We start from the raw sequence: 26,042 nt of genomic DNA on the forward strand, positions 1-26,042 counted from the left end.
ATCCAAGATGCCTTTGAAAATTTTCTCGCGACGAGCCAGTCGTTGAGAATCGAAGGTCGAGCCATCTTGTGAAAATTAAACCGTTTTGGAGACACGAAGAGACACGACCGCTTCGTCTCGCCCAGAAAGACACGAACGAATCAATTTGCCGCGATATTGCAAAGCCGAGATTGCATAATCGGTTAATTATTAAGGTATCGTTGGTCGGTTCCGTGGCGGAGTTGCAGCAGGGGTACGCGGGTATCCGAACAAAATCAATAGCAGCGATGTAGCACACACGTTGATCCGGGGGTTAGGTGCGAACGTGCACGCACACGCGTGGTCGACGGGTTCCTGAGGCGGCCGTACACCGGTTTTCCTCGGTTTTCCCGCAGAATCGTCTCTTTGTAGACTCGATGAGAACGAGGCGAGTGTTGGGTGACGGCGGCACGGAAAGTACAACGGAAGAACGTAGCCGTGCCCCGCCCACCGTTCCGTTCGTTCGTTCGTTCGTTCATTCATTAACTTGTTTGCTCGGCTGGCTGCTCGCGCTCTCTTCCTTTTCTTCTTTTCTTCTTTTTCGCGCACGTATCTCGGACGATGTCTCGCTCGCTCATTCGATATCGTTCGCAGCCCCGATTGCACAGCGAGTTACACCACTGCCGGCGTCTCCATCGCGGCCTCGCCGCCACTCTCGCCGAGTTCGCCTCGGTTTTAGGTCGATGAGACTGGCACAGCGTCGTATATATACGGTTATCGTACTACGCTTCGCACCACCCTTGCACCGCTCTTCCACCGTCTGTCCGCCATTCTCCTGCTCGGTTTCCTGTTTCTTCCTTAGCTTCGCCTCTCCTTGCTGCTCCCCTCGCTCCCCTGCCTGTCCCTTGTTCATTCAACCGTCAGCCTTTCCACGTCTGCCCGTTTCCGTGTCGTCTCCTTTCGTGCGCCTAGAAATGTAGAAAACAAGTATGAAAGCCGCACAGACTGGTGGAACAGCGCGGGGAACAGCGGCAGAACGTCGCTAAACTTGGATCACTGCGATCGATAACGTTGAGGACAGTTGTGAGTGACATCGGTGATACATCGGCAACGAACGTCGTTCCACGGAAAGTTAGGGGGGTACGAATTATCCGAGGCAGAACTAAGAGAAATGCGACGCGAACATGTGAGAAAAGAGTCGCACAACCTGCTAATCAAATAGACCTGTAGACCTACAAAGGCTGGGTTAAACGAAGGCTAAAAAGGAAACGTGCAGCTGACCTGCTGTGCGACTCTCAAGGGACACTGTAAGATGACGTCGCGTCCAGAATAGTCGTCCACGTGTTTAAATTACGCGTCCAATTTATAGTTATAGTATAGGAAAGAAATTGCACGACGGCAGAAACCGCGAAGGGAAATAAGTAAAATGGAAAAAGAAAGAGAGAGACCCGCTTTCGTACGTAGGTGAGAGCCGTGTTTGTTCGAGATCTCGCGCTGATTATTTCGCTCGCTGCCTGGAACAGCACGAGCAAACGATAGGATGTAACCCGTGGATATCGCTCTTTTTTAGCCATGGAAATTCCTGCGGGCAAGGTGTTGAGTGAAGTTCCAACGGAGGGTGGAGAATTGTTGCTTGGATCATGTGGAACGTAGAGTGCGGACGAGATCGTTGTATAAGTTAGGCAGCAGTGTTTAAATATAGCTGGCGAGTATAAATATTTTTGTATAAAACTAACGACGAACACACTTTTCTAATATGATGTACAGGCAATTTTATTTTTATTCTTATTTCAGCTGGAAAAGTTTTGTTTGAACTTCAAAGAGACGATCGTTTGAAGATTTCAATATATTCGAACTGTACAACGATCATTCGTATCTACGATATTTCTTTACGTTACCAATCATATCTACGTACGAGTAGATTAAATATTTTTAATGCGATTATCGGATTATTTTATAAAATTGAAAGACGTGGTATTATTGATACATCGTGGTAGTAATTTATCGCACCATCCGTACATTTCGATGTTTTCATATAATACGTGTAATATAATACGTACTGTATATAGGATGCAGCACATAGTATCAGTTTAATAATACTCCAGAGATTTATAAAATGTGCAAATAAAAAATGCACTTACTCGTACATTATATTAATCGATAAAAATATACTATTTTACTTTTGTCATACATTAAAAATTATTTCAAATATATACGAACGCGCGGTATTATTTTCAAAATGTTATAAATAAATACTCACTGTTTCTTTAGAATGGAAATACAATTTTTCTCTAAATTTGTCAGTTGTGTTTTTATAAATAATGTTGTTGTTATTAATAGCGTTCAAATTCTATTAAGACTTTTTTATTCGTTAAAAGTATACGAAGCCTTGTTTTTCTGAAGTGATATCAGCATTAAATTCCGCTGTTTAATCAATAGATATAGACATTGCCATCGATATGCATTTAGTCGCGTTACAAAATGAATGCATTATGTTGACTCATTTGAAATCTAAGTTTATCGTACCGCCGCCAGCATAAGAAAAGTCTTTAAGCTATTAATTTTAAACAAACTTCTTCTAATTCTGTTATTAATTACGTAATTGGATTTTACAACGACAACATAACATTTGTCGAAATCTCGAACGTGAATGGATTTTGAAATCGTAATTAATCTCTAAATATAATTAATATCTAAAAATTTAATAATAAAAATAAACGACTCGTACAGTGATTAAATTAATTTTACTTGACGTTATTAATATTCGTTTTCTATAAAAAAACCAAGCATATACAGGGTGGTTGGTAACTGGTGGTACAAGCGGAAAAAAAGTCGAAAATATGGAATAAAATTTTTTTTTTCAATTCAAAGTCGATTTTCTCGAAAACAAAGCCTCAAACGAAAAATTGTTATTCCATATTTTCGACTTCTTTTTTCGCGTAGAATCACCCCCTTTCCGCTTGTACCGCCAGTTGCGTTCCACATAACGTTGTTCAATGCAAGAAGCAAATACAAATAAAAATTTCGTTATTTAAAAAGTTGACATATTAGCACTTAGAGATATGTTAAAGAACCCATGCTCAAATAAGTTGCGACACGGAAGATTTTGTAACTTCAAATCTCTTTCGCTAATACAAAGCAAGAGAATGAAAGCTTACGCTGCTTATTATTTTTCACGTTGACTTTGGTATTTCTATACGAATGTCATTACAGTCATTTCTATATAGAACTTGAAATTTTCCTATCTTTACACGGAATACACGATTGTTTACAACAAACTCGATACCGGGTTTAACCCATTTTCGCGAAAGTACGACGTTGTCGGTTCTCGCACCGAGCCACAGAAAAATGTACATCCTATGTCAAAGACGCAGGAAATCTCCAGACCGAGAAGACAATTATCCGCCTAATCGTTTCTTCTAAATTCCTACCAAAGACCATTTTCTTACACCCTTTATCGCTCTTAATAATTGGCGAGGAAAGAGTCGATGGGACTTTTCGTAAAAAAAGGAGGCGACATTCGACCGAGTTTGATAGTCGATCTCTCGTACGGATTCCCCCAAGGAATATTTATATTTCGAGAATCTGGTATTCGCATTTATTAGAAGGCTGGAAGGTCGGGCAAACTTCCTTTCGCATATCTCGCTCGCCGTGACTCACTCGATGCATTCTCTCTGTCTTCCTTCCTCTTGTCCTTCCATGATGTGTCCTTTATTTTTAAACCAGGCTCGAGGCCCGCGCAGCCCTGTCTTTCATAGCAATTTACCGCGCTACTCTGTGCCGTCGGCTTCGCCAATCGCAATTCTTCCACATTCATCGGCCATAAAGTCAACGCACATATGTACATCGAGGAACCAGCTTCTTCCTCCCACTCAGCCTTCTAAGAGCGCGATAAAAATTGTTTCGAAAACGTTCAGCCTGCCTCCCGGCCCCCACCGCGCCGATATTTCATAGATCGCGCGGTGGAAATTTCGAATGGAATTTCCTCGGAGCGTTCTCATGTCACCCTTGTCCTCTCGTCACGAGCGTACATCCGCTCGACGTTCCATCGAACGCTAATTGGTATTTTTAGACCACGCAGATGTATCTATACTTAACATGCCTATTGCGTCATTCTTTATCGCATGAAATTTTATCAGCCAGAATTTTCCTTTCCAGTGTTTTCCTATATTTTGGCTGGCGGGCTTGTTTCCGGTTAACAGAACGACTCGTTCGTAAGATATCGTTGCCGGTTTCGTACTCGCGTTACGATAAATCGATAATTTTCTCCAGCGGAATCAAAGCTGAGAAATTTATCGATTGTTGTTCATTTACGGAGAATTTGAATTTGAGTTGAAAATGGCTAGCGTTTTATGCATCTTATCTTGCTCTTTCGTGCTACGATCCAAAACTATCGCAACGAAGTGTATTCGTTGAGGCGCGTGTTTTCTAAATTTCCGACTAATTTAATTCAATTAAAAAGCTGTTCGCCGCTGAAAAGCAAAATTATTATTCTCCCAGGATGGTTCACATAAAATCGTTGGAACATAGTCGTGTTTATTATTGCCGCACCCGTTAGAGTAACTTTAATACGCTAATTTTTACTTTCAAGAATCGCAAAAGTTATTTAATATCCATCGATACGTATACAACTTGTAAATTGGACATTTTTTAGCTTCTCGCTGTTTCACGCTGTTTTCAAAAATTCAGAGACACGTACATCTTTTTCTCGCTCTCTTACGATTTAAACTTAATTCTCTCAACTTTTTTTCGCTCACTTGCGTTTTACGTATACGTATATTTATATACATAGATTCGTGTTTTCATATCGCTTTTTCGTTAAATTCGATCGATGAATTCAAGCAAGTGGAATTTTGACGAATTGGAAGAAGAAGAAAGAGCTTGCAGCTCGGTCATACCGAGTGTATCAAACGACAATTGTTAGTGTCTCGTGTTATATGTATCTGTGACTAATGATCTATTCATTAGAATAGTACGCCATTGAGCGATATTAGCCCACGTACAATTTCTACGTACTTCGTAATTATAACGATCTATTCGTAGAAGTAAGTTGATACACGAAAGAAACACACGTGCCATAACAACGTGTCAGGAAGTCTGCCCATAGAAATTTCATAATCTCGAACACTGTTTCACCTACGTAATAAAACCTGAAGAAAAAGGTCGCTGAGTAGCATATTTTGAGAGGCTAAATAAATACCTAATAAATACGGAAACATTGCCTCGAATATATTATTTTAACAAACGTTCGAAACAACGGGCAACGACGGATTAAAATAAAAATAAAAACGCGTACTCAAACGTAGCGGCGGGTATCAGGAATTGTTTAAACAGAAGCAAAATAAAATATACACAAAATAAAAAAATAAAATACTCGGGGAAAAGAGGATAATCCGATAGGCAGAGAATTATCACGTCTATTTTTTTTATCTCGGCGAACCAGCGTTTAATGTATACTAATCAACTTACGACGAGTTATATAACTTATGCACCTTATACCGCATATATCATAGTATACATTTTAATTGCCTATAATTAGTCCAGGCATAGTATAGATAACATAAAAAGGAGCTGGGGAATATAACGTTGAATTTTTTAAGACGTTATGTATGATAATCGTATGTTAAACTGTTAAACCAACTGAATCTGTTGTATCAAGCATAGCGCACCTGACAATTTACCTATTAATCTCTTGTCCAAAAGAAGACATTCGTAATTGGTGATAACTTCTTGTTTAAATCTGCAGTTTGATCTGTAATTTAGATATTGATAATTGTCGTAAATAAGATATTTAGCGCTAATAATACAGTGGCTTAACGTGATCGTAATACAATGCAATAATAGTGTAAAATAAAATTAACAGATCAAAGATACGACCTATGGGTATGTACACGTTCAAATCGCGTGACGTTATAGAGAATTAAAGAAACCCATGGTTCTTATGGGCTGAATTTATAATTTAAGTGGTTGCGTACGAAACGATCCATTTGGGATACGTTTTGAACGTATAAAATTCTCAAGCTAACCGATCGGTGCTTTGTGTTCATTATTTTATTATAAAATGGTGGATTGTGCGTTAAAGCGAACCATAGGTCAACATTTTCTTACGTGAGTTTAAACTTGGACACATCGCTTGTGATATTAATTTAGCTTTCGAAGAAGCTGCATTGGAAGAACGGACAACCTGATGTTGACGAATAATTTAGATCTGTACGAGCGTGAAAATTAAATTAAAATGTTACCAGGAAGAATGAACTAAAATTTGTAACTGTAACAGCTATAACGATAAATAAAATATATCGTTTTACTGGTCCTGAAACTCTAATTACAAAATATTATTTTCAGCGAAATTACGAACGTTGAAAATTTTATTAGCCCTGCGATTAACGCTGTCATACTTGGATCTTGCTCCCTTTTTTGCTAACAGAGCAAATGTCTTGTTCGACACAAAACTGCAACGAGGAATCACGCTCACTGTTTTCTTTTTCTTTCGTATTTTCTCCAAACTGAAGATTAACACTCTCCGTTGGCATCAACGTGTCCTCAAGTCCGTAAGCTAAACGTTAGTATTCGTGTCACGCGCAAATCGTCCATTTACGTAAAGTTCAAGAACATGAAATTTTTACGAAAGATCGCCGGCTGCTGGTTAAACTTACTAACAAATTTATGCACCAAAGCGTTAATATGAGAAAAACGAACGTAACTGTGCGCAGAGCATTTCATCAACAACAACGTAACTCTCCGTACGAGGCATTCACAGATCGACTTTCTCAATTTTACAAAATGTTCCACATTTTCTTATGTCCTTATCCTACATCCTCGATATAATCTCCTCGATTTTATCCATTTTTTGTTTCCTACAATTATAGCTATACATCCGTACGGAAACACGGTAGCCCGCGTATCCCAAGGCAGGCCAGAAGCCTTATTGTCGCCAATAAGCGTGCTAACGATTCGAGTAGTTTAGCCGGGGTATGCGACGCCGATGAGATACAGGTGCCTAAATAAACCTCTTAAAACGGGGGGATGTCGTTCACACGATATTGTGCAAACTGACGCTGCCCTTGCTTGCGCGCGACAGTTAGGCGGCGACGAAGAAGGGCGTGTTGGTGAGAGCAGATCGCCTTTTCTCAGCGCGGCGCGGACAAAAGGCAGCGGCACTGCTGCCGCTACCGCCACGCTTGCTAAAAACTAAAGAGAACGCGAGAGAGCTGTTGGCCGGCCAATGCATTCGAAAGGGAGAGACGAGAGGAGATCCATACGCGGTGGCTGCATGATAGCACGCAGTAGTGCTGGCTGCTCGCCCGTTTTCATTCATGATTTTCGCGAGGGCGATGCTGGCGCCGTGCTCTGTGTGTACCACCTGCACATCTTCCTTTGTCGCCACCGCCGCCGCCGCCGTCGTCGCCGCCGCCGCCGCCGCCGTTAAGCCACCCCACCTTTTGCTCCGTTTCGTGCTCCGTGTTTGTTGCCGCCCCACCATGTTCAGGGACGTACACCGGCGCGCAAGTGTTATTGTTCTTTCCAAGGAGAACAGCTAAGAGCCCTACAGCTAAAAGGTACAATTAGAATCGAGCGCGTGACCCCGCTCTGCGCCACTCTCCACTGTTTAATTCTCTTACAGCTGGATCGATTTCGGTTTTTCGGCTTTCTTTCCTACTTCCACTTTAGTTTTACTCTTCAGCCGCTTCCATTCTTTAGCACGTCGAATGCTACGGGGGTCGCCGGTGACCGGCGCTCTACTCGTCAGTGGCGCCGTGGGGGTCACCGGTGACCGGCGCGCCAAGATTAGTAGAAATATAATATAATTTGAAGGAATGTCAATAGTTATAAATTTTGTATTATTACCATCGTTACTACAATGGTGTGACGAAATGAATGCAGTATAAAACATATAAAAGTAGTCTTATTTATACGTGAAATATGGACTTGTGATATTTCAACATTATGTGTATCGCGTAATAAACAATTCGTCATGACGCCACGGGCAATCCCTGTAAAACTAGCATGGCATTCAACGTGTTAAATGAAACAGATACGTTAAGTGGCGGTGGAAGCAAAGAAATTCGCCGTTTCCAGAGTCTTCTGCATCGCGTAGCTTTTTCATCAGCAGTGCACTACGTTATTATGTTATCTGAATATTGGAAATCGTACTTCAACATTAAAGTATGTAGTTCTAGCATTTATGTTTGGTGTCGCGTAGTATATCGCTTCTGTTTTCATTTTCCGAAGTGCAGAATCGATCAAAATTTCGTTCCCTTGCGTAGATATCCAGGGACGAAATCAGGAACGCGTTCTTCGCAAAGACATTCGAAATGGAGTCATCGTGTGAAGATGAAGAAGATCAAAACGTGGCGTGTTTCGTACGTGACGATCAATTTTCGAACGACGCGAGGGCAGAAAATTGGGTTAGATGCAGCGCTTATTTCAGACGATGCTATGAGCTGCGCGCATTTATATCGCAAACTAGAAAATTTGTATGTGATTTTTGTACAGATCATGAGATTTGTCTTATTTCATATTTTATATCAACATATTTCCAGCGCGCAAAAAGCGAATAATACAAACATTTCCTCACCAAAATTAAGGGGAACAAATTAGAAACTATACCATACAATTAGAATTTACATCGCAAACTAAACAATTTGTATGTGATTCTTGTACAAATCGTGAGATTTGTCTTATTTCATATTTTATATCAACATATTTCCAGCGCGCAAAAAGCGAATAATACAAACATTTCCTCACCAAAATTAAGAGGAACAAATTGGAAACTATACCATACAATTAGAATTTACATCGCAAACTAGAAAATTTGTATGTGATTTTTGTAGAAATCGTGAGATTTGTCTTATTTCATATTTTATATCAACATATTTCCAGCGCGCAAAAAGCGAGTAATACAAACATTTTCTCACCAAAATTAAGGGGAACAAATTAGAAACTATGCCATATAATTGGAATTTATATCGCAAACTAAACAATTTGTATGTGATTTTTGTAGAAATCGTGAGATTTGTCTTATTTCATATTTTATATCAACATATTTCCAGCACGCAAAAAGCGAATAATACAAACATTTTCTCACCAAAATTAAGAGGAACAAATTAGAAACTATACCATACAGTTAGAATTTATATCGCAAACTAAACAATTTGTATGTGATTCTTGTACAGATCGTGAGACTTGTCTTATTTCATATTTTATATAAACATATTTCCATCGCGCAAAAATCGAATAATACAAACATTTCCTCACCAAAATTAAGGGGAACAAATTAGAAACTATGCCATACAATTAGAATTTATATCGCAAACTAAACAATTTGTATGTGATTTTTGTACAAATCGTGAGATTTGTCTTATTTCATATTTTATATCAACATATTTCCAGCGCGCAAAAAGCGAATAATACAAACATTTCCTCACCAAAATTAAGAGGAACAAATTAGAAACTATACCATACAATTAGAATTTACATCGCAAACTAAACAATTTGTATGTGATTTTTGTACAGATCGTGAGACTTGTCTTATTTCATATTTTATATCAACATATTTCCATCGCGCAAAAATCGAATAATACAAACATTTCCTCACCAAAATTAAGGGGAACAAATTAGAAACTATGCCATATAATTGGAATTTATATCGCAAACTAAACAATTTGTATGTGATTTTTGTAGAAATCGTGAGATTTGTCTTATTTCATATTTTATATCAACATATTTCCAGCACGCAAAAAGCGAATAATACAAACATTTTCTCACCAAAATTAAGAGGAACAAATTAGAAACTATACCATACAGTTAGAATTTATATCGCAAACTAAACAATTTGTATGTGATTTTTGTACAGATCGTGAGACTTGTCTTATTTCATATTTTATATAAACATATTTCCATCGCGCAAAAAGCGAATAATAAAAACATTTTCTCACCAAAATTAAGAGGAACAAATTAGAAACTATACCATACAATTAGAATTTATATCGCAAACTAAACAATTTGTATGTGATTTTTGTACAGATCGTGAGACTTGTCTTATTTCATATTTTATATAAACATATTTCCATCGCGCAAAAAGCGAATAATAAAAACATTTTCTCACCAAAATTAAGAGGAACAAATTAGAAACTATACCATACAATTAGAATTTATATCGCAAACTAAACAATTTGTATGTGATTTTTGTACAGATCGTGAGACTTGTCTTATTTCATATTTTATATCAACATATTTCCAGCGCGCAAAAAGCGAGTAATACAAACATTTCCTCACCAAAATTAAGGGGAACAAATTAGAAACTATACCATACAATTAGAATTTACATCGCAAACTAAACAATTTGTATGTGATTTTTGTAGAAATCGTGAGATTTGTCTTATTTCATATTTTATATAAACATATTTGCAGCGCGCAAAAAGCGAATAATACAAACATTTCCTCACCAAAATTAAGGGGAACAAATTAGAAACTATACCATACAATTAGAATTTATATCGCAAACTAAACAATTTGTATGTGATTTTTGTACAGATCGTGAGACTTGTCTTATTTCATATTTTATATAAACATATTTCCATCGCGCAAAAAGCGAATAATAAAAACATTTTCTCACCAAAATTAAGAGGAACAAATTAGAAACTATACCATACAATTAGAATTTATATCGCAAACTAAACAATTTGTATGTGATTCTTGTACAAATCGTGAGATTTGTCTTATTTCATATTTCATATAAACATGTTTCCAGAGCGCAAAAAGCGAATAATACAAAGATTTTCTCACCAAAACTAAGGGGAACAAACTAGAAACACTTTCTTTTTAACAACTGAAAGACGCGTCCTTTTACACGTATATTTTTTACTCTGTCTGAATGAACTTGTATAAAACATCGATTACAGATCTTCGTTACTAAGCACTCAAGGCAATTATACAAATTTGTTCATACGAAGATATTGATTTTTCGATAAATGCTAAAATTGCTTTCGATAAATGCTTAGCATATTTCTAGACCCCATATGTCTGGTAAATCTGATGTGATAAATTTCAGCCTGTTTCACCCACTTTGTTCTGAACTGGATATGTGCTTTCTTCAATTCTTTGGATATTTTCAACCTTTTTCAATAATTGGTTCATCTAATTTCGTACCACTTTAGAATTGTGTGCTGTACCGTGAATGGTAGGTCAATAGGGTTCACACCACAAAGCAGCTTCTCTTTATAACAGAAATTTGTGCGACAGTCTGGACTCTATTCATTCTTCTATTCTTTACTTTTCTTTCATCTTTCTTCGCTTGGGCCCCATGCTTTACGAGTTCCTTACCAGCTACTTAGACGAACATTAACTGTTCACCAAATACAGACAGTGTCAGGTGGCAATATTGAGATGTACAGCAAGGACATTGAACGAAGCATTCTTTTAAATAGATTTTACATGCATTTCATATGTCAATATTCCCATATGTCAAATTTGTATAACATTGAATAACACGAAATTTATGTAAATGTTATATTTAATGCTATGTTGTGCGAATAGTATTTGCAATAGTATGCGCAGTAATCTTTGTAGCCATTGTACATGCACAGTGTCTTGCAACCGAGATGTTGAGAAACGACATTGATCAACACCAAGAAAGTGATGTTGCTAAACTACTTTTTTAAATCTTGCCTTAGACTTTGCTGTCATTTACGTTATCTTCTTGCAATGAATCAGCTTATGGAAACGAGTAATTTATTTCAAAAGGCAAACATTAGGCGTACACGTATGTAGCATAATTGCGAGGCTGATAAAGAGTTGAGTTGATCGGTTTGGCTTCCGAGAAGCTCGGTTGATGATACAACCAGGTGAAAGATAATTTCACGTGGCAAAATAAATCCGAAACATAGTGTAAATATTTCCATACGTTTACCTAATGATCTAACACGATAAATACAAACATAAGTAAATATTGTAAGTTGAGATATAGTTCGGTGTACACGTAACAAGCACATGTAACGTACTTGTATTTACAGTCAAGTTGCTCGGGATCAGAGGCTGGTACAATCAGACTCTATGGTTACAAAAGGTTCTCTATAATTTAACGAAGAATTACAACTAAAGTTACAGTTCGCATCAATTTTTGTTATCAGATAGAATTCCGTTACAATCTTCAGCATAAACGTGACTGCAGGAGTTTAAGAAACATCCAAGTTCCTCGTGGTCTTAGAAGACCTCGTGGTGGTTAAAATTGGTTTGATCAGGTCGATTTGAAAAATTGCTGTTTAGCATTTAGCTAATATCTGCGATAATAGCTGCAAGTCAAAGGTTAATATTTCGTCTTGCTCGAGTCGACTGGTTCAAATTATCCGAATGAAAAGCTACCAGCGATGATAAAGTAAAGAAACGTTTGCAGAAAGTTCGATGGCCAGCTTTCAGCTAACTTGGATAAAGAGCAAAGAGGTGTAAACGAACGGTTCGGCGGTTTATACAGGTGACAATCTGCAACGAGAATGACAAGGATAATTTCATGGATTATCAAATCGAACAGCTCACTTAAACCACGGTTCGATTAAATGGCGAGCAACTCCTTGCGGAAAAAATTCATTTGCACACTTCCGAGCGTATGATCCGATAAGGGTCGAATTAATCGGCTTGCAACCTATTTAATGTCGGCGTTATTATTAGCAAGAAGGAGGAAAAGAAATGGTATATACTAGTTGCAACGGCTGATAGTGTTAGTTTATGAGCGAATTATTGCTCCATTATAGCAGCGGCTGCGAGATATCATAGCATCGACTATTTACAGCGGAATTGTGACTGGAAAGTTCGACTGAAATTCGCGTTAATTCGATTGCAGAGTCCTCGCTGAATTTTCGTTGGATTCTTCTCTCCTTCAAATTATTCCGCAACGATTTACGTGTAATTTTCTGTTCATTATCGATGTATTGGAAGGTGTTTATTATCATTAATAAATAAATTCGAACAGTATATGACAGGCTGAAAATCATAACGATGTAAATGAAAATATTGAGAATTTTATCGTGTATTTCAGCTCTTAAAAGTATGGTAGTTTTACTTTTATAATTAAGTTAGTTATAACTTTATTCTCTGCCGCGATGCGTCTTTATGACCTGAAAAAATATAAATTTGTATAATGATAAACACAGAACATTATTTTGTAATATTAAATAACGGTTTATTTACGTCACTATGATTTTTCGTTGTACATATATGAAGACTTTGCTTGAAACTTAACCCCCCCCCCCCAAAAAAAAGGATAGCGCAAAGTAATTTTTATTCTTATAGTAGCCGTGCGCGAGTTTTGCAAATTCGTAGAAAAATCGTTGCAACAAGCGTGTAAAATTATTAGTTAAAAAAATTAATAACGAAACGTTTTAATTAAAATTTTAATAAAATCTCTGACTACGTTTTTGCTGTGTTAAAGAGAAATGCATATTCCGCAGACATAATTAACTGAAACTAGTAAACTCAACAGAAAATATGTTAAACTATAATATAATAAATTTCCAAAGTTCCAACTGCAATTATGACGTAAAAATATTTTACAAAAGTGATTCCGTAGGTTAATTTCTGATTGAATGTCCTAACGTAATTATCCACGGTGGCCGCAAAACCACACCATAGTATTTATTGTAGCATTTACATACTAATTAATTAGACGAGAAAGAAGAGAGAAGAAGAAATTAGTACAATGGCGACCAGAAGAAAATTTATAAAACGAGAAGTATAAAAAGGAAATGTAAATTTACAAAACGAGCGTTGCTAATCCGGTAAAAGATTGTCTCAATGCAAAAGTTACCGAAATTCATAATATACCAACATAAAACTTTAACGTTAAATTTCCTATCATTTTTATACTCTACGTATGGCCAAAACACAGACTGGACCTGACAGGAAAAGATACTGTTGAAAAATAAGGACATGAGCCGGTATTTTTATGAAATTTCACGTAATTCAAAGAATCGGATACGAAAGGATACAGGGAAGAAGACAGACGATGGTACGTCCCTGGTGTTGGTGTCACTTCCCATTTCGGGTTGGCGGCTCGGTTTTTCGTCGTAGATGTTCGTATGCTTCCGCCGGCGATCCGGAAAAGCACGAGGCGCGCATCGGCCGCTGCGCGGAAATTGTCGAACGAGCGGTGGAGGTCGGCGGAGGTCGGCCAACTCGAACCACGCGGCGGCGTCGATTCAATTCTCGATACGCGTAGTTGTCGCTTGGAAAATCGTTGGGCCGGCTTTTGTCGTCCACGTGTTCTCACGGGAACTTTGGCCGTTTCTTGCTACGAACCGAGCAACGCGGATCATGCAAATGCAAGTATTAATATGCGACCCGCCGAGTAACTTACGCAACCGTTAATAACTCGTAATGTTTGTAGACAGCCGTACATCCGTATTCTATTAACGAGTGATAATGTAATACGATATTTGTCATTGGAACGGTTTGTACATAGAAGCAGGACGGCTCAATATTACCTATTTTTCAGTTGTTTCCCTTTCAGACACCAAGATACGAGGCAGAAATGAGTAACTGGATCGCTGTATTAATTATCGAATAGCGAGCACCAGCGCTTTGTTGCAATCGATACTTTCTCTCGTTCTTTGATCGCACAAGTATCGATGATATTTTCAAATTATTCGATTCTGCTTTAATGCAGTTTACGACGCACTATTTGACAAAGTGTGGCGGCGTATAATAATTGAGTTTACGTGTTTGATTGTTGAACGCTGCTTGTGTACGAGCACAAATATCGTCACTTAACACGCAGTACCGTGCTACTTGCTTTAATTGCTATTGGTAACCTATTGGTTAACGCCAAAATTCTTTGTTTATGCTTTTTACGCTCCTTTCGTTACATAACCTTAGATTTGCATTCGCAGAAAAAATTCGGCACGCATAACGATTTTAAAGCCTCGATTACATAAACATCGATATAAGTCGAATTAATCGGCTCGAAATCGTTGAGTAACGAGTGGCAAGTAGCTTCGACTGATACTTAATAAAAAATGGATACCTGAAAACGTCGTAAAAATATCCGAAGCTGGCCATAAGACATAAAAAAGAATATAAAAATCGTCTTAGAATGTTTACAAAAACGGTCGATGATTTGCTCGCTACGATTAAACCGAAAGTTAGGTAAAAGTCGACTTAGCTTAGAGAATTCGTATAATAATTAAGAGAAGGTCGACGCTGGAAATAGAACGTTATCTAATAACCATTTTTCTTTTTAGTTGAAGAAATAACAAAGAATGGCTAAGAGAATTCTAACTTCGCTTAAAACCCGAAGAAACGTTTCAAGTGTGCTGAATTTAGATAACTTGAACGAGACGAAACCCAGCCATGGAATTGGATCTAAAAATTAAAGTTACTTAATCTTAGTGTTTTGTTTTTATTTATATTCTGCACTCTACGTGATATAGGATTTTTTATTTAAATATAGAATACAAAGTAACGTTAAATATTCTGAAAGGAACATAGACCAAATGTAGTAAAACCTGCTCTGATTATTTATTACGGCATCAGTCGATGATCGACACCCTAAAATTTGAAAATACTTGACATAGGTGCTGCTATTTTTGATATAACTAAATAATTGCACTCTCGATTGAATTGCTACGCGGATACCAATAATATCGAATAATCCTGAAAAAAGATGGATCTCTTTTTTGGAAATGTCTCAAATTAAAATGTCTTAAAAGCTTGTGATTGTAAGTGTTATATTTATCAGTTCATAATTATTACAAGATGATATTTCTATAAATAGCCGTGGAAATAGGTGAATGAAATTTTTAACTGTGGTTCCTAATTATCTGATGGAATCTATCTACTGATTTATTAAATTGATTCGTCAAATTGACCACAAAGATACATCACAGTACGTTGTTGGCTGTAAATATTAAGACACCTAATCGTTATACGTACATTTGCTGAAAAATGGCAAACTTTACCTTGCTTAGTGTCTTTAGTATTACGTACGACACGATAATTTGTAATAAAGTAACCAGAGAAAAAAACAAAAAACAGTAGAAAGCCATTTGTACAAAATAGCCAACGGTGTATTTACATTCTATCGAAGCTTATTTCTAGAAAAATGATTATTTTCTTAAGAAATAAATTGATTGCAATTACCGCTACAAAACAGCACTGGTACATCGCACGTTTCACAGACAGATTTCACACATACGTACTATCTGGTAACATTTGTTCCAGTAAATACACAGCTTTAGCCGATTTATCCTAATAATACGTAATGGCAAACGTAACGCACGCGATGGAATACCTTCGTTACGTATGAATGAAATTTATAAATTCATCGGTCGATTAAGCCGAATCGTGAAAGTACGAGTAACCCAGAAAAAGTCGATTACCTCGGCAACGTTCGCTCGTTAATGATTCACAAACTTGTTACAGGTACTGGTGAATCCGGCAAATCCACCTTCATTAAACAGATGAGAATCATCCACGGGTCTGGTTACTCGGACGATGACAAGAGGGGGTTCATTAAACTCGTGTACCAAAACATTTTCATGGCCATGCAGTCCATGATCCGGGCGATGGACCTCCTCAAGATCCAGTACGCCTCATCTGCGAATATAGTGAGTATTTTTATCGGTGACCCTGGGCTCCCTTCTCCCCGTGTTAATTATGGTAACCAAGTGCAACTGAAAAATGTGTTGTTTCCATGCGATCCTAGGAAAAAGCAGAACTCGTGCGAAGCGTGGACTTCGAGACAGTTACAACCTTTGAAAGTCCATACGTAGAAGCAATCAAAGATTTATGGGCGGATAGTGGTATCCAAGAGTGTTACGACCGCAGGCGAGAATATCAGCTCACAGACTCCGCTAAGTAGTAAGTACCGTCTGGACGTGTCTTTGCCATCTACTTGCCCCTGAGGAGAGCGTATCTTTTTTTCACCTCGTTCCACTCGACGTCATTGTTCGGTTAGCAGTCCCAACGTGTCGGCCCCTAAACGAGTCGAATACGCAGCCGCCAAGTACAGGCCTGTGTGAAACGTTAAACGCGTGTAACGTCTAAATATGAAGAATCGGTTGTAAAGAAATATTTGATGGAACGTTGAAGGTTTGCACCGACTGCTAGGTTTCTATTTAATAAGCGATCCATTTACTCATGTGAATGGTTTACTCGATATCTGGTTGATTCGATATTTGTTCGTTAAACGAGATTATAATATTTGGGAATGCCAGATGTTCCGTGTATCAGGTATTGAGAACATGATGTTTCAGTTACCTATTGGAGATAGATCGAGTCGCAGCAAGAGGCTACCTCCCAACAGAACAGGACATTCTTCGTGTGAGAGTGCCTACTACTGGTATAATTGAATATCCTTTTGACTTGGAAGAAATTCGATTTAGGTATGTCTCGCCATGCAAAGGAAGACGCTGCCTGTGCCTGTGATCTACTTACATTGGACTCTTTCTGCATCGTGGCTGCATGTATTGTGACTCACCGATTTCATTGTACATGGAATCCATCATTCGTTTCGTTTCTCCTTTCTCACTGGCGTGTCGCGAGTTCCATTGATACCTCCGGTTTTATGACGTGCCGTGGTGCTAAGTTTCCATGTACGAAATTTCGTCTCTCGCGACGACGAGAAAATTTCGTGCTCTGTATGCGGAGAGAAGACACAACGCAAGGTGTTCCTCTTCCAGCGGAGTATGGACGCACACGGTCTTCTCTCGATCAATCGTATTTATTTACAAGGAACATAATAGCTTTGCGGTGAACAATGTAAACTGTCCCACTGTCAGTTATTGTGTCATAAAACTGTAAGAATAAATCAATGAACTTTGCATTTGAGAGAATTCTTACAGGCTGGGGACAACGAGCATGTGTCAAATGTTTTGCGATATTCCTCTCCTCGTAATCACCTTTAATACATGCATGGGCATGCACTATCAGACTGTGGCTTCGTTTGTTTTGCAGTTATCTTAGTGACCTAGAACGTATCGAAAAGCCTGACTTCCTTCCTACCGAACAAGACATTCTTCGGGCTCGAGCTCCTACTACTGGCATTATAGAATATCCGTTTGATCTGGACTCCATCATATTTAGGTACTAACACACATTACTTGAACTTTGACTATACGTTTAGAAGTATACTATACTAACTTAGTATCGTACTAACCTGGAGTAATGGATTAGTATCGAAATACCTGTGTGAGTTTTTTTTTTAATACGGGTAGACACTTTTATTTTATTCCTATCGTGTCATGTATTTTTTGTCTGTACATTATCGCAATACCATTTATTTATGTTAATCATTTTTTTTTCTCTCTCGATCGTATATAGTTTCTTAAGTATTATCGCGATTTGTTGTAATGTAAATAATATTCTCTTATACGTAAGTTATCACAATATGGAAATAGACTTTATAAGTTACAGAGGTAAAATAGAAGTAGCAGGTAATTAATAAGTTATCATTGATAATGTAACGTAATAATAGTAATATTTACTATTTGTACCTTAAAAAATTGACAAGGTGAGTGAACACGTAAATAACTTCTTATTAAAAAAAAAACAGGATTATGTTATTTACTACATATTTTATAGCTGATTCTTCCTGTTTCGTTCTCCTTTCTTTTCTTTTTTTGTTTTTTTTCTCTTCAATTTTTATCCTTCGTTTGCTTTAAATAGCTCATTGTTTGCATGTTTTTCCATGAAATTTCTGTTCAGGAAATATCATTTTGTAAATATTACATTTGACATTTGACTAATGAATCGTACGAGTAATTTAAATTCTGAATGTGAAATTAGGAATTATTTACAAACTGCACTTAACAAATTGATAAATATCGGATAACAGTTTGCGCTTTAGTTTGATTAATATTGTAGCAAATATTTAAGTCATAAGTGAAAAGATGAACAATATTACATAAGTATATTTTACAGGATGGTAGACGTTGGTGGACAGAGATCAGAAAGAAGGAAGTGGATCCACTGTTTCGAGAATGTCACTTCTATCATCTTTTTAGTAGCTTTAAGTGAATATGATCAAATTTTGTTTGAATCGGAAAATGAGGTAAATACTATTACAATATTTCTTTCTCTTATTTTTTAGTTTACCCATATAAATCATATCATTAATTGAATCATATCATTCTAACTTGTTATTACCATTTTCCAGAATCGAATGGAAGAAAGTAAGGCTTTGTTCAAAACAATTATTACATATCCTTGGTTTCAACAGTCTTCTGTTATTCTGTTCCTAAACAAGAAAGATCTGCTCGAGGAGAAGATTATGTACTCTCATCTTGTTGACTATTTTCCTGAATATAATGGTAGGTACATAACACTAATATTTACTTTTGGAAATTATACTGTATAACAACATTCACAACATTAAACTTATTAATGTTTGTGAATCTTTAGATTGATACGTACAACATCGTATGTAATATAGTATATTACATACATATATTACATCTAGTAGATGTTTACTATTGTTCATTATGTGTGAACAAAAATCTACCAGTTGATTCGAGATGTGATTTTACATAGAATGTTCTCATACAAACACATAATAAAATTCAATAAGTTATTAATAAAGGTTGATAATCTTTGTTAATTTTAATATACTCGGTTTAGAATGAATTTTATCTTCAGAAATGATTATGTTTCTTTATTCTATCCAGGAAGATGAATTAATTTTTTAAAACACAGCAGACAATTCCATTATTGAACATTGCAAATAGATTTTTAATTTTTATATTTCTAGTTAATGTAATTATTCCAACATTATACATAGGTATTTGATTTTTCATCCATTTTTATTAAATCTTTATAATTCGTTACTAGTGATTTGGAAATACTTTTCATACGGTATTTTATCCTTAATAAATAGAAAAATAAATTGAATTACCATGTTTTAAAATATATCGCAGAGAACTTAAACTTTCGCAAATAAAATAGAAAAGGAAATAATTTCTAAACTATTAATTCAGTAGAGTATAGATAGGTTCGAACTTGGTGAAAATTCTTTAATAACATTTCGAATCAATTGAAAAAAATATTTTTTACTCGTACTGATACTTCTCATATAAGTTATATATTTATTTCCCCTAAAATATTTAGTAAATTTATATCTTTCCCTTTTTTATAAATTATTCAGTCAATATTGTGTTTCTATTAAAAATTTTATTTATATTTATTAAAATTAATAAAATTGACTCTTTATCTCTTAAAGTAATATAGAAGTTATAATATCATAATATTATTAAGTATATCATAAAATGTGAAATATGAAACACCTTCGGATGAATTGTCAATACGTTCAGAGAATCAGGCTTAGAATTATTTCGCATTGCTCTGGAGCATACTATTCAGTTTATTATTAGTAAGTGAACAAGTTGTATGGTATAGGCCCTAAACAACAAGATGTACCAGCAAGGGAATTCATCTTAAAGGTGTATCTCAGTACGAATCCTGATCCTGACCGCATGTGCTACTCTCACTTCACGTGTGCGACAGGTCTGTTTAAATATAACACATCATGGCAGAAATTGTAGATGTTTTGTAGAGAATTTTCTAAATTGAGCCAGTAACTATACATCATAAAGTTGTAACTGTATCCTTAAAGCTTAACCCTTTCTGTATTATAGAACAGCTATTTTCTGTATTTCGACATTACCTTTCATTCATTTTATCTATAATAAGTGATACAACTTTTCCATAAAACCATACCAGAACAACTTACATACATAAATAGAGATTTTAGCTTTACTTTAGGGAAATTTATTTACTTTACAATTAATTTCAAAGCATTTTGACATAAACATTCCTTAGAACTTTCCAGGCGTATCTAATTAGATCTAATTTAAATAATCTAATTAAAATGTGTTATATTTTCTTAATCTGATAAAATGAAAACATATATTAAACTTACATAAGAGATTTGTATTTGACTGATAATAGCTTTAAAAGGTTTCTTTGAGAGTTAATAGAACTAATTGAATAATTTGTCCTTCAGTATTTATTGGATTTGGATATAAACTTTATTGATTTAGTAAACCAGATAAAGTGGATTCGATAATAGTTTCAACATTCAAAAAAAAATTTTTTTTTCTCCATGAAAACATAATTTTTACCTTCTGTATCTAATTTTCTCTTTAATCTTTACATATCATTTTAATGTATATTAGTTTATATATTGTAGTAAAATAATTGATATTAATTTTAGTTTTCTGTTATTATTATATTTTTGTGTTCTAAAAGTATTTTATTATAGGTAGTATAAGTCTTGTAATTTTATGTTATTAATATTAATTAATATTTGAATTGGTTTCAATCAGATTTTAAAATAATATCCCACTGATATTACATAATTAAATTGGGAGAAAAAAGATAGTATGTGCTTGAATAAATATAAATAGAAGTAATTGTCAATTCGTATGCTTGCTTATATATTTCACAGGCCCACAAAGAGATGCCATACCTGCTAGAGAATTCATTTTACAGATGTTTGTCGAATTGAATCCAGATATTGAGAAGATTATATATTCACACTTTACGTGTGCCACAGGTAGGCTGTTAGTAATTGATGCTAATGTGCATTTGTTTTTGCTTCTTAACATTATGTATGTTGTGTAAGATAATTTGCATGTTGCCTATATTCTACAGCAGGTGCGTAATTCTTATCTTAATGGTTATTTACTTCAGGAAAATCAATCTATTTTATAGTGTCAAAAACTAATACTATTGTGCAATTTAATTTTAAAAACTTCTTAATTACCTATTTTTTGAATGTTTATTAATCATCATAGTTAATAATCTAAACATACTATTGGATTGATTTTCTGTCTGATTTGTTGTTTTAAATTGATATTAACATTAAAATGTGGTTTATTATTGCATGCTGCGCTTATGGGATTATTCATCAGACACGGAAAACATTAAGCTTGTATTTTGTGCCGTTAAAGATACAATTATGCAAACTGCACTTAAAGAATTTAATCTTGCCTAAAGGACAATTTTTGCATTTACATATGATCTTTAATGTGTTTCTTTTATTGCGAATATATACAGATTTTTTACAAAATGACTATTAATCTTTAGTCATGTGTTGGAAAGTCAGATGTAATAATAGAGTAACATATTCTGTGTGCAAAATTTTGAGACTGCCAATCTGTTCCCTGCATAATATTGTTCACGCATAAATCATTTCAACAATAATAATCAATAATAATCAATTGTTACTGAAGTGAAATGCAGTGAAACATAGTAAAAAAAATATTTGGTTTATTAGTATTACAGATTGAGTAAAGTAGTTTTTTTCAGTAATACCATATTATTTCACTAGTAAAAGAAAGTACTTTTATTTAATTAACAAAATTCAAAACAGTTATCATAAGATATAATATATTTTAATCGTGCAGAATACCATATAACAGAACTTAGATTAGTATGATCAATTTCATAACTGGTTTTAATTTTAATTCATAAGTGCTAAACTTACAAGGTCATTGGAAGGAATACTATGCTCTGCACAAAGTTTTAATGCATGGGTTATACAAACCATATTTATTTGCACATACTGTTTGATCATAATGTAATAATTTCTTAAGTTTCTAAATTTAGTTAAACAAATTTATTTTATTTTAAAAAATGCTACTAAAGAATGTTATGCATTCTTTCAATAACAAGTTTCTGTAATTCATTTAACAAAGCACAGTTAAATGTGTAAAACAATAACGCACTGCTGAAAATAATTAAAGGATGATATACCACTCATTTTGATCTTTATACCTACTTTTTGTGTCTGTACATTTTTGTTTAATTATTATCTTAAAGTCAATTCTTATCACAGAATCATACGAGTAATATTTCAGTATATCAAGCCTGGAAGATTTCTTTACTTCTATTTGCTTGATCGATGTAACAGAATACTTTGTAAGAGCAGTCCCCTAATTGTTTCAAGCAGTGTATATTTCACGTTTGTGGGAGTGTGGAACATACTTTGTTCTTCAATGGCATGTGATAACTATTGCATTACATATATAGCTTTATTTTCTATTATATATACTTTTATAAAATTTCTGCAATTAATTGTAACTTCTCTAATTTGTTATGTTCAATTGTCAGTGATAAGGATTATAGAGATTGTTATAAATTTATGTGCTTCAGTTATTTAATTTAAATATATCATTCTGCAATATAATTAATTTCTTTAATGATTCCTATAATATAAATTATATCATATATGTGTCAGTGTTTTTGTGAATTTTTATACATAGAAGATAAAAATTGCATGTTGCATGTGTATGAACTTCAAATTTATTCTCACCCTTCACTTAAGGGTAAGTTGATTTTTCATATACTGTTGTATTACTATTCAATGAAAGATATTAATTACTCAAAGTTTCAACGTTTCTAAACGATTTTTAATGGTCACTAATGCTTTTTGCTTAATTAACTGATTAACTACATTATTGTTGTTCAAGTTCATAAATTATAAATGTTTACACTTGTTTTCTCTTACAGATACAGAAAACATCAGATTTGTATTTGCAGCAGTGAAAGACACCATTCTGCAGTTAAACTTAAAAGAATATAATTTGGTTTAGATGGCAATACACAAAATTCAGGATGGACTCAAGAATTTTTCTTATACCCTGACCAAGGTATCAGTGTGAACTCTGTTAAGTTAGAAATGGGAAAGACGAAAAAGGCAGAAAATGAACAGTAATTTGTGGTGCCATCAGCGTACTGTCGCTGCTCCATTACAAGTGTACCAACTATTGATTAGTAAAATTTATAACGGAGGTAACAGCGATGAACAAATATGGACCTAAATCTGAGCGTTATACGTTCTTTCCTAACCTTCTCACTGTCAATACCAACAAATTGATTTAGTTTCGTACTCTATTTGTTGAATTTATTACCTTTTTATAGATTAGTTTAGTCAATCATGCCTGGCTGACTGCGTAATCGTCTAATTTTTATATAATAATACCACGAGCAACACATCAATAAACGTATAAGATAGAGTGCAGCCATGCCATAAAATGTCTGTCCAAGTGTTCATCTCAAATCAAGAGATCTCAGCAAGAAACTGAAGAGAAGAAGGACAAATGCTTTTTAATCACAAGTAGTCGATGACACAAGTGAGAGCAATTTTAGTGCCATTTACTAGTGTGGTGTTTTTATTGCAGTCCTTTCTTAGATGCAAAAAGCCAAAGTGTTTTTTTATCTGTGCCAGAAGCAAGTCAAAGTTCTTTCTGCATGTGACTCAAATTCATAATTCATCGTATAAATATTGTTATATATAATATATAAAATGAAACATAGGTTAGCATTGAAGAAAGCAACATAAAACCAACAAGAAGGAAACTTTACCACCCTTCAATATTAAGAAATTATTAGAAAACATCTGTTTGATGTGATTTTAGGTAATTTAGGAGGTGAAAGGTTGCAGATTCTTCTGCTGTCTTTTTTCTCCGTAGGCTGTGTAAAAAAACGTGAGGGCTGCGATCTCATACCATACAGTTATAAGTCTGCAATTTACGAACGACGTAAAAGTCTTAATTACAACACTGGTTTTCCTTTCATCCGGCCCTCGCTTATTAACACAGCATCGCGCATCTAGGGACATGGTTTAAGAACGTATGGCCCTAGTTCGCATTGTATCCAGATTACAGTGTATGTATGTATGAACTGCTCACTGCCTGCGCTCGCTCATGCTGGCTAGCGCGCTGCCCACTGCTTGTATTCTCTAATGGTTCAATTAACTGCTGTTTGTGCCACCTTTTGATGTTCTGCCGAAAGAATATTTGTATAAAGGTGATAGAAACTGCTTTGCACAAACCTAGAGAGTACTTGCACAATAAACTTTATGGTGTTGGTCAAATCAGTGAATTAGGGTATGACGTCTGGACACATATATCTTGAATGTCTAACCCTGATACAGCTAACACCTCACGCACACTGGGCAGCGTATGTCATACCCACTTTGGTTGAAACACTGAGTTTATATGAAAGAAAAAATATATAAATACATTGAATAAAATATAATATTAAGAGATAATAACAAATAATATTGAATAATAATAATAATATTAGTAATAATAATATTAATATAATAATATTAATAATAATAATATTAATAATAATATAATATTAATAATACTGCTTGGTTTTCAGTGAGAGTGTGTGATTAAAGAGAGTGAGGGAGAAGAAATAAATGTGTATTCAAAGTGAGACAAATGGTAGTAAAAATGAAAGAAAGAGAGAAATGGAGGGAGCAGAGGAGGATGAAAGTCAGAAAAAGGAAGACAGAAAGGGAGAGAGCGGTGAAAGAGAGAGAGAGAGAGAGAGAGAGAGCGAGAGAGCGAGAGAGGAAGAGAGAGAGAGAGAGAGAGAAAGAAAGAGAGAGAGAGAAAGGGAGAAAGAATGGGAGTGAGAGAATGAATTTAGATGTATGATATGTATGCAGAATGCATGAAACATTTTAACAAAAGATAAAAATTGATTGAGACGAACAGGCTTTCTTTCGCCTGATTCAAGAATGTGCGAGTGGCGCGCAAATTTGTGGCTATAGTTCATTTGTAAATCATTTTTTGTCAAAAGTATACATTTTTCTGAAAGCATAATATGTTGAGTATTCTTTCTGTGTGTATAAAATGTAAACACCTACCACGCCCAAAATGAAATCAATGTTTCTAACTTATTTATAATAAATAATATACATTAATGATAAAAATAAACGCAGTTTGTGACAGTAATATCGATGCATGATACCGCATTTACCTCGTATATTTACCTGAAAATATAGTGATCCTTGAGTAAAATAATAATCCCTGATCCTGTTTATATGGAAAAAGTGTTTAATTATGTACCCTAATAAAGAAGTTATATTTAAAGTTTATTAAGTTATATTTTGTTTTCGTTATGTAAGAGCTGTTACCGTTTATTAAAAAAAATATATTTTCGTTCAAGAATGTACTGTGAAATTCTTATTACCGCTTTTTACATAATCTTATTATAATACATAACAATCAAATCGAATAGAAATTTTATTCATTTTATTTATTATAAATTACTATACCACTTCTTATTTAAGGAATTAT

At 35.1% G+C, this 26,042-nt stretch overlaps 1 protein-coding gene and 1 long non-coding RNA gene across 13 annotated transcripts in view; both read left to right on the plus strand.

The window, feature by feature from the left end:
- LOC126866593 (guanine nucleotide-binding protein G(q) subunit alpha) overlaps window positions 1-25,697 on the plus strand; it is a 66,818-nt gene extending 41,121 nt beyond the window's left edge. For 2 of the 8 annotated variants that reach the window (XM_050620406.1, XM_050620402.1), the window contains 7 exons: window positions 16,372-16,556; window positions 16,655-16,809; window positions 17,205-17,333; window positions 18,871-19,000; window positions 19,106-19,259; window positions 21,392-21,499; window positions 23,458-25,697. In XM_050620406.1, the coding sequence (XP_050476363.1) occupies window positions 16,372-16,556; window positions 16,655-16,809; window positions 17,205-17,333; window positions 18,871-19,000; window positions 19,106-19,259; window positions 21,392-21,499; window positions 23,458-23,540 (944 nt within the window). In that variant the 3' untranslated portion in view covers window positions 23,541-25,697. Of the gene's footprint in view, window positions 1-16,371; window positions 16,557-16,654; window positions 16,810-17,204; window positions 17,334-17,904; window positions 18,034-18,870; window positions 19,001-19,105; window positions 19,260-20,340; window positions 20,449-21,391; window positions 21,500-21,857; window positions 23,135-23,457 lie in introns of those variants that run through there. The other 6 variants (XR_007689930.1, XM_050620408.1, XM_050620407.1 and 3 more) reach the window with 6 other exon arrangements.
- Window positions 10,390-15,338, plus strand: LOC126866606 (uncharacterized). 5 transcript variants are annotated; one of them, XR_007689960.1, is made up of 5 exons: window positions 10,390-14,277; window positions 14,343-14,401; window positions 14,447-14,757; window positions 14,841-15,096; window positions 15,192-15,338. It is a non-coding gene; the product is annotated as an uncharacterized LOC126866606 (long non-coding RNA). The 5 variants fall into 5 exon arrangements; XR_007689959.1 differs by having other exon boundaries at window positions 14,462-14,757; XR_007689958.1 differs by having other exon boundaries at window positions 10,390-14,401.
- Window positions 25,698-26,042: the final 345 nt, after the last annotated feature.

Source organism: Bombus huntii, chromosome 6, assembly GCF_024542735.1.
Source record: "Bombus huntii isolate Logan2020A chromosome 6, iyBomHunt1.1, whole genome shotgun sequence".
Lineage (NCBI taxonomy): Eukaryota > Metazoa > Arthropoda > Insecta > Hymenoptera > Apidae > Bombus > Bombus huntii.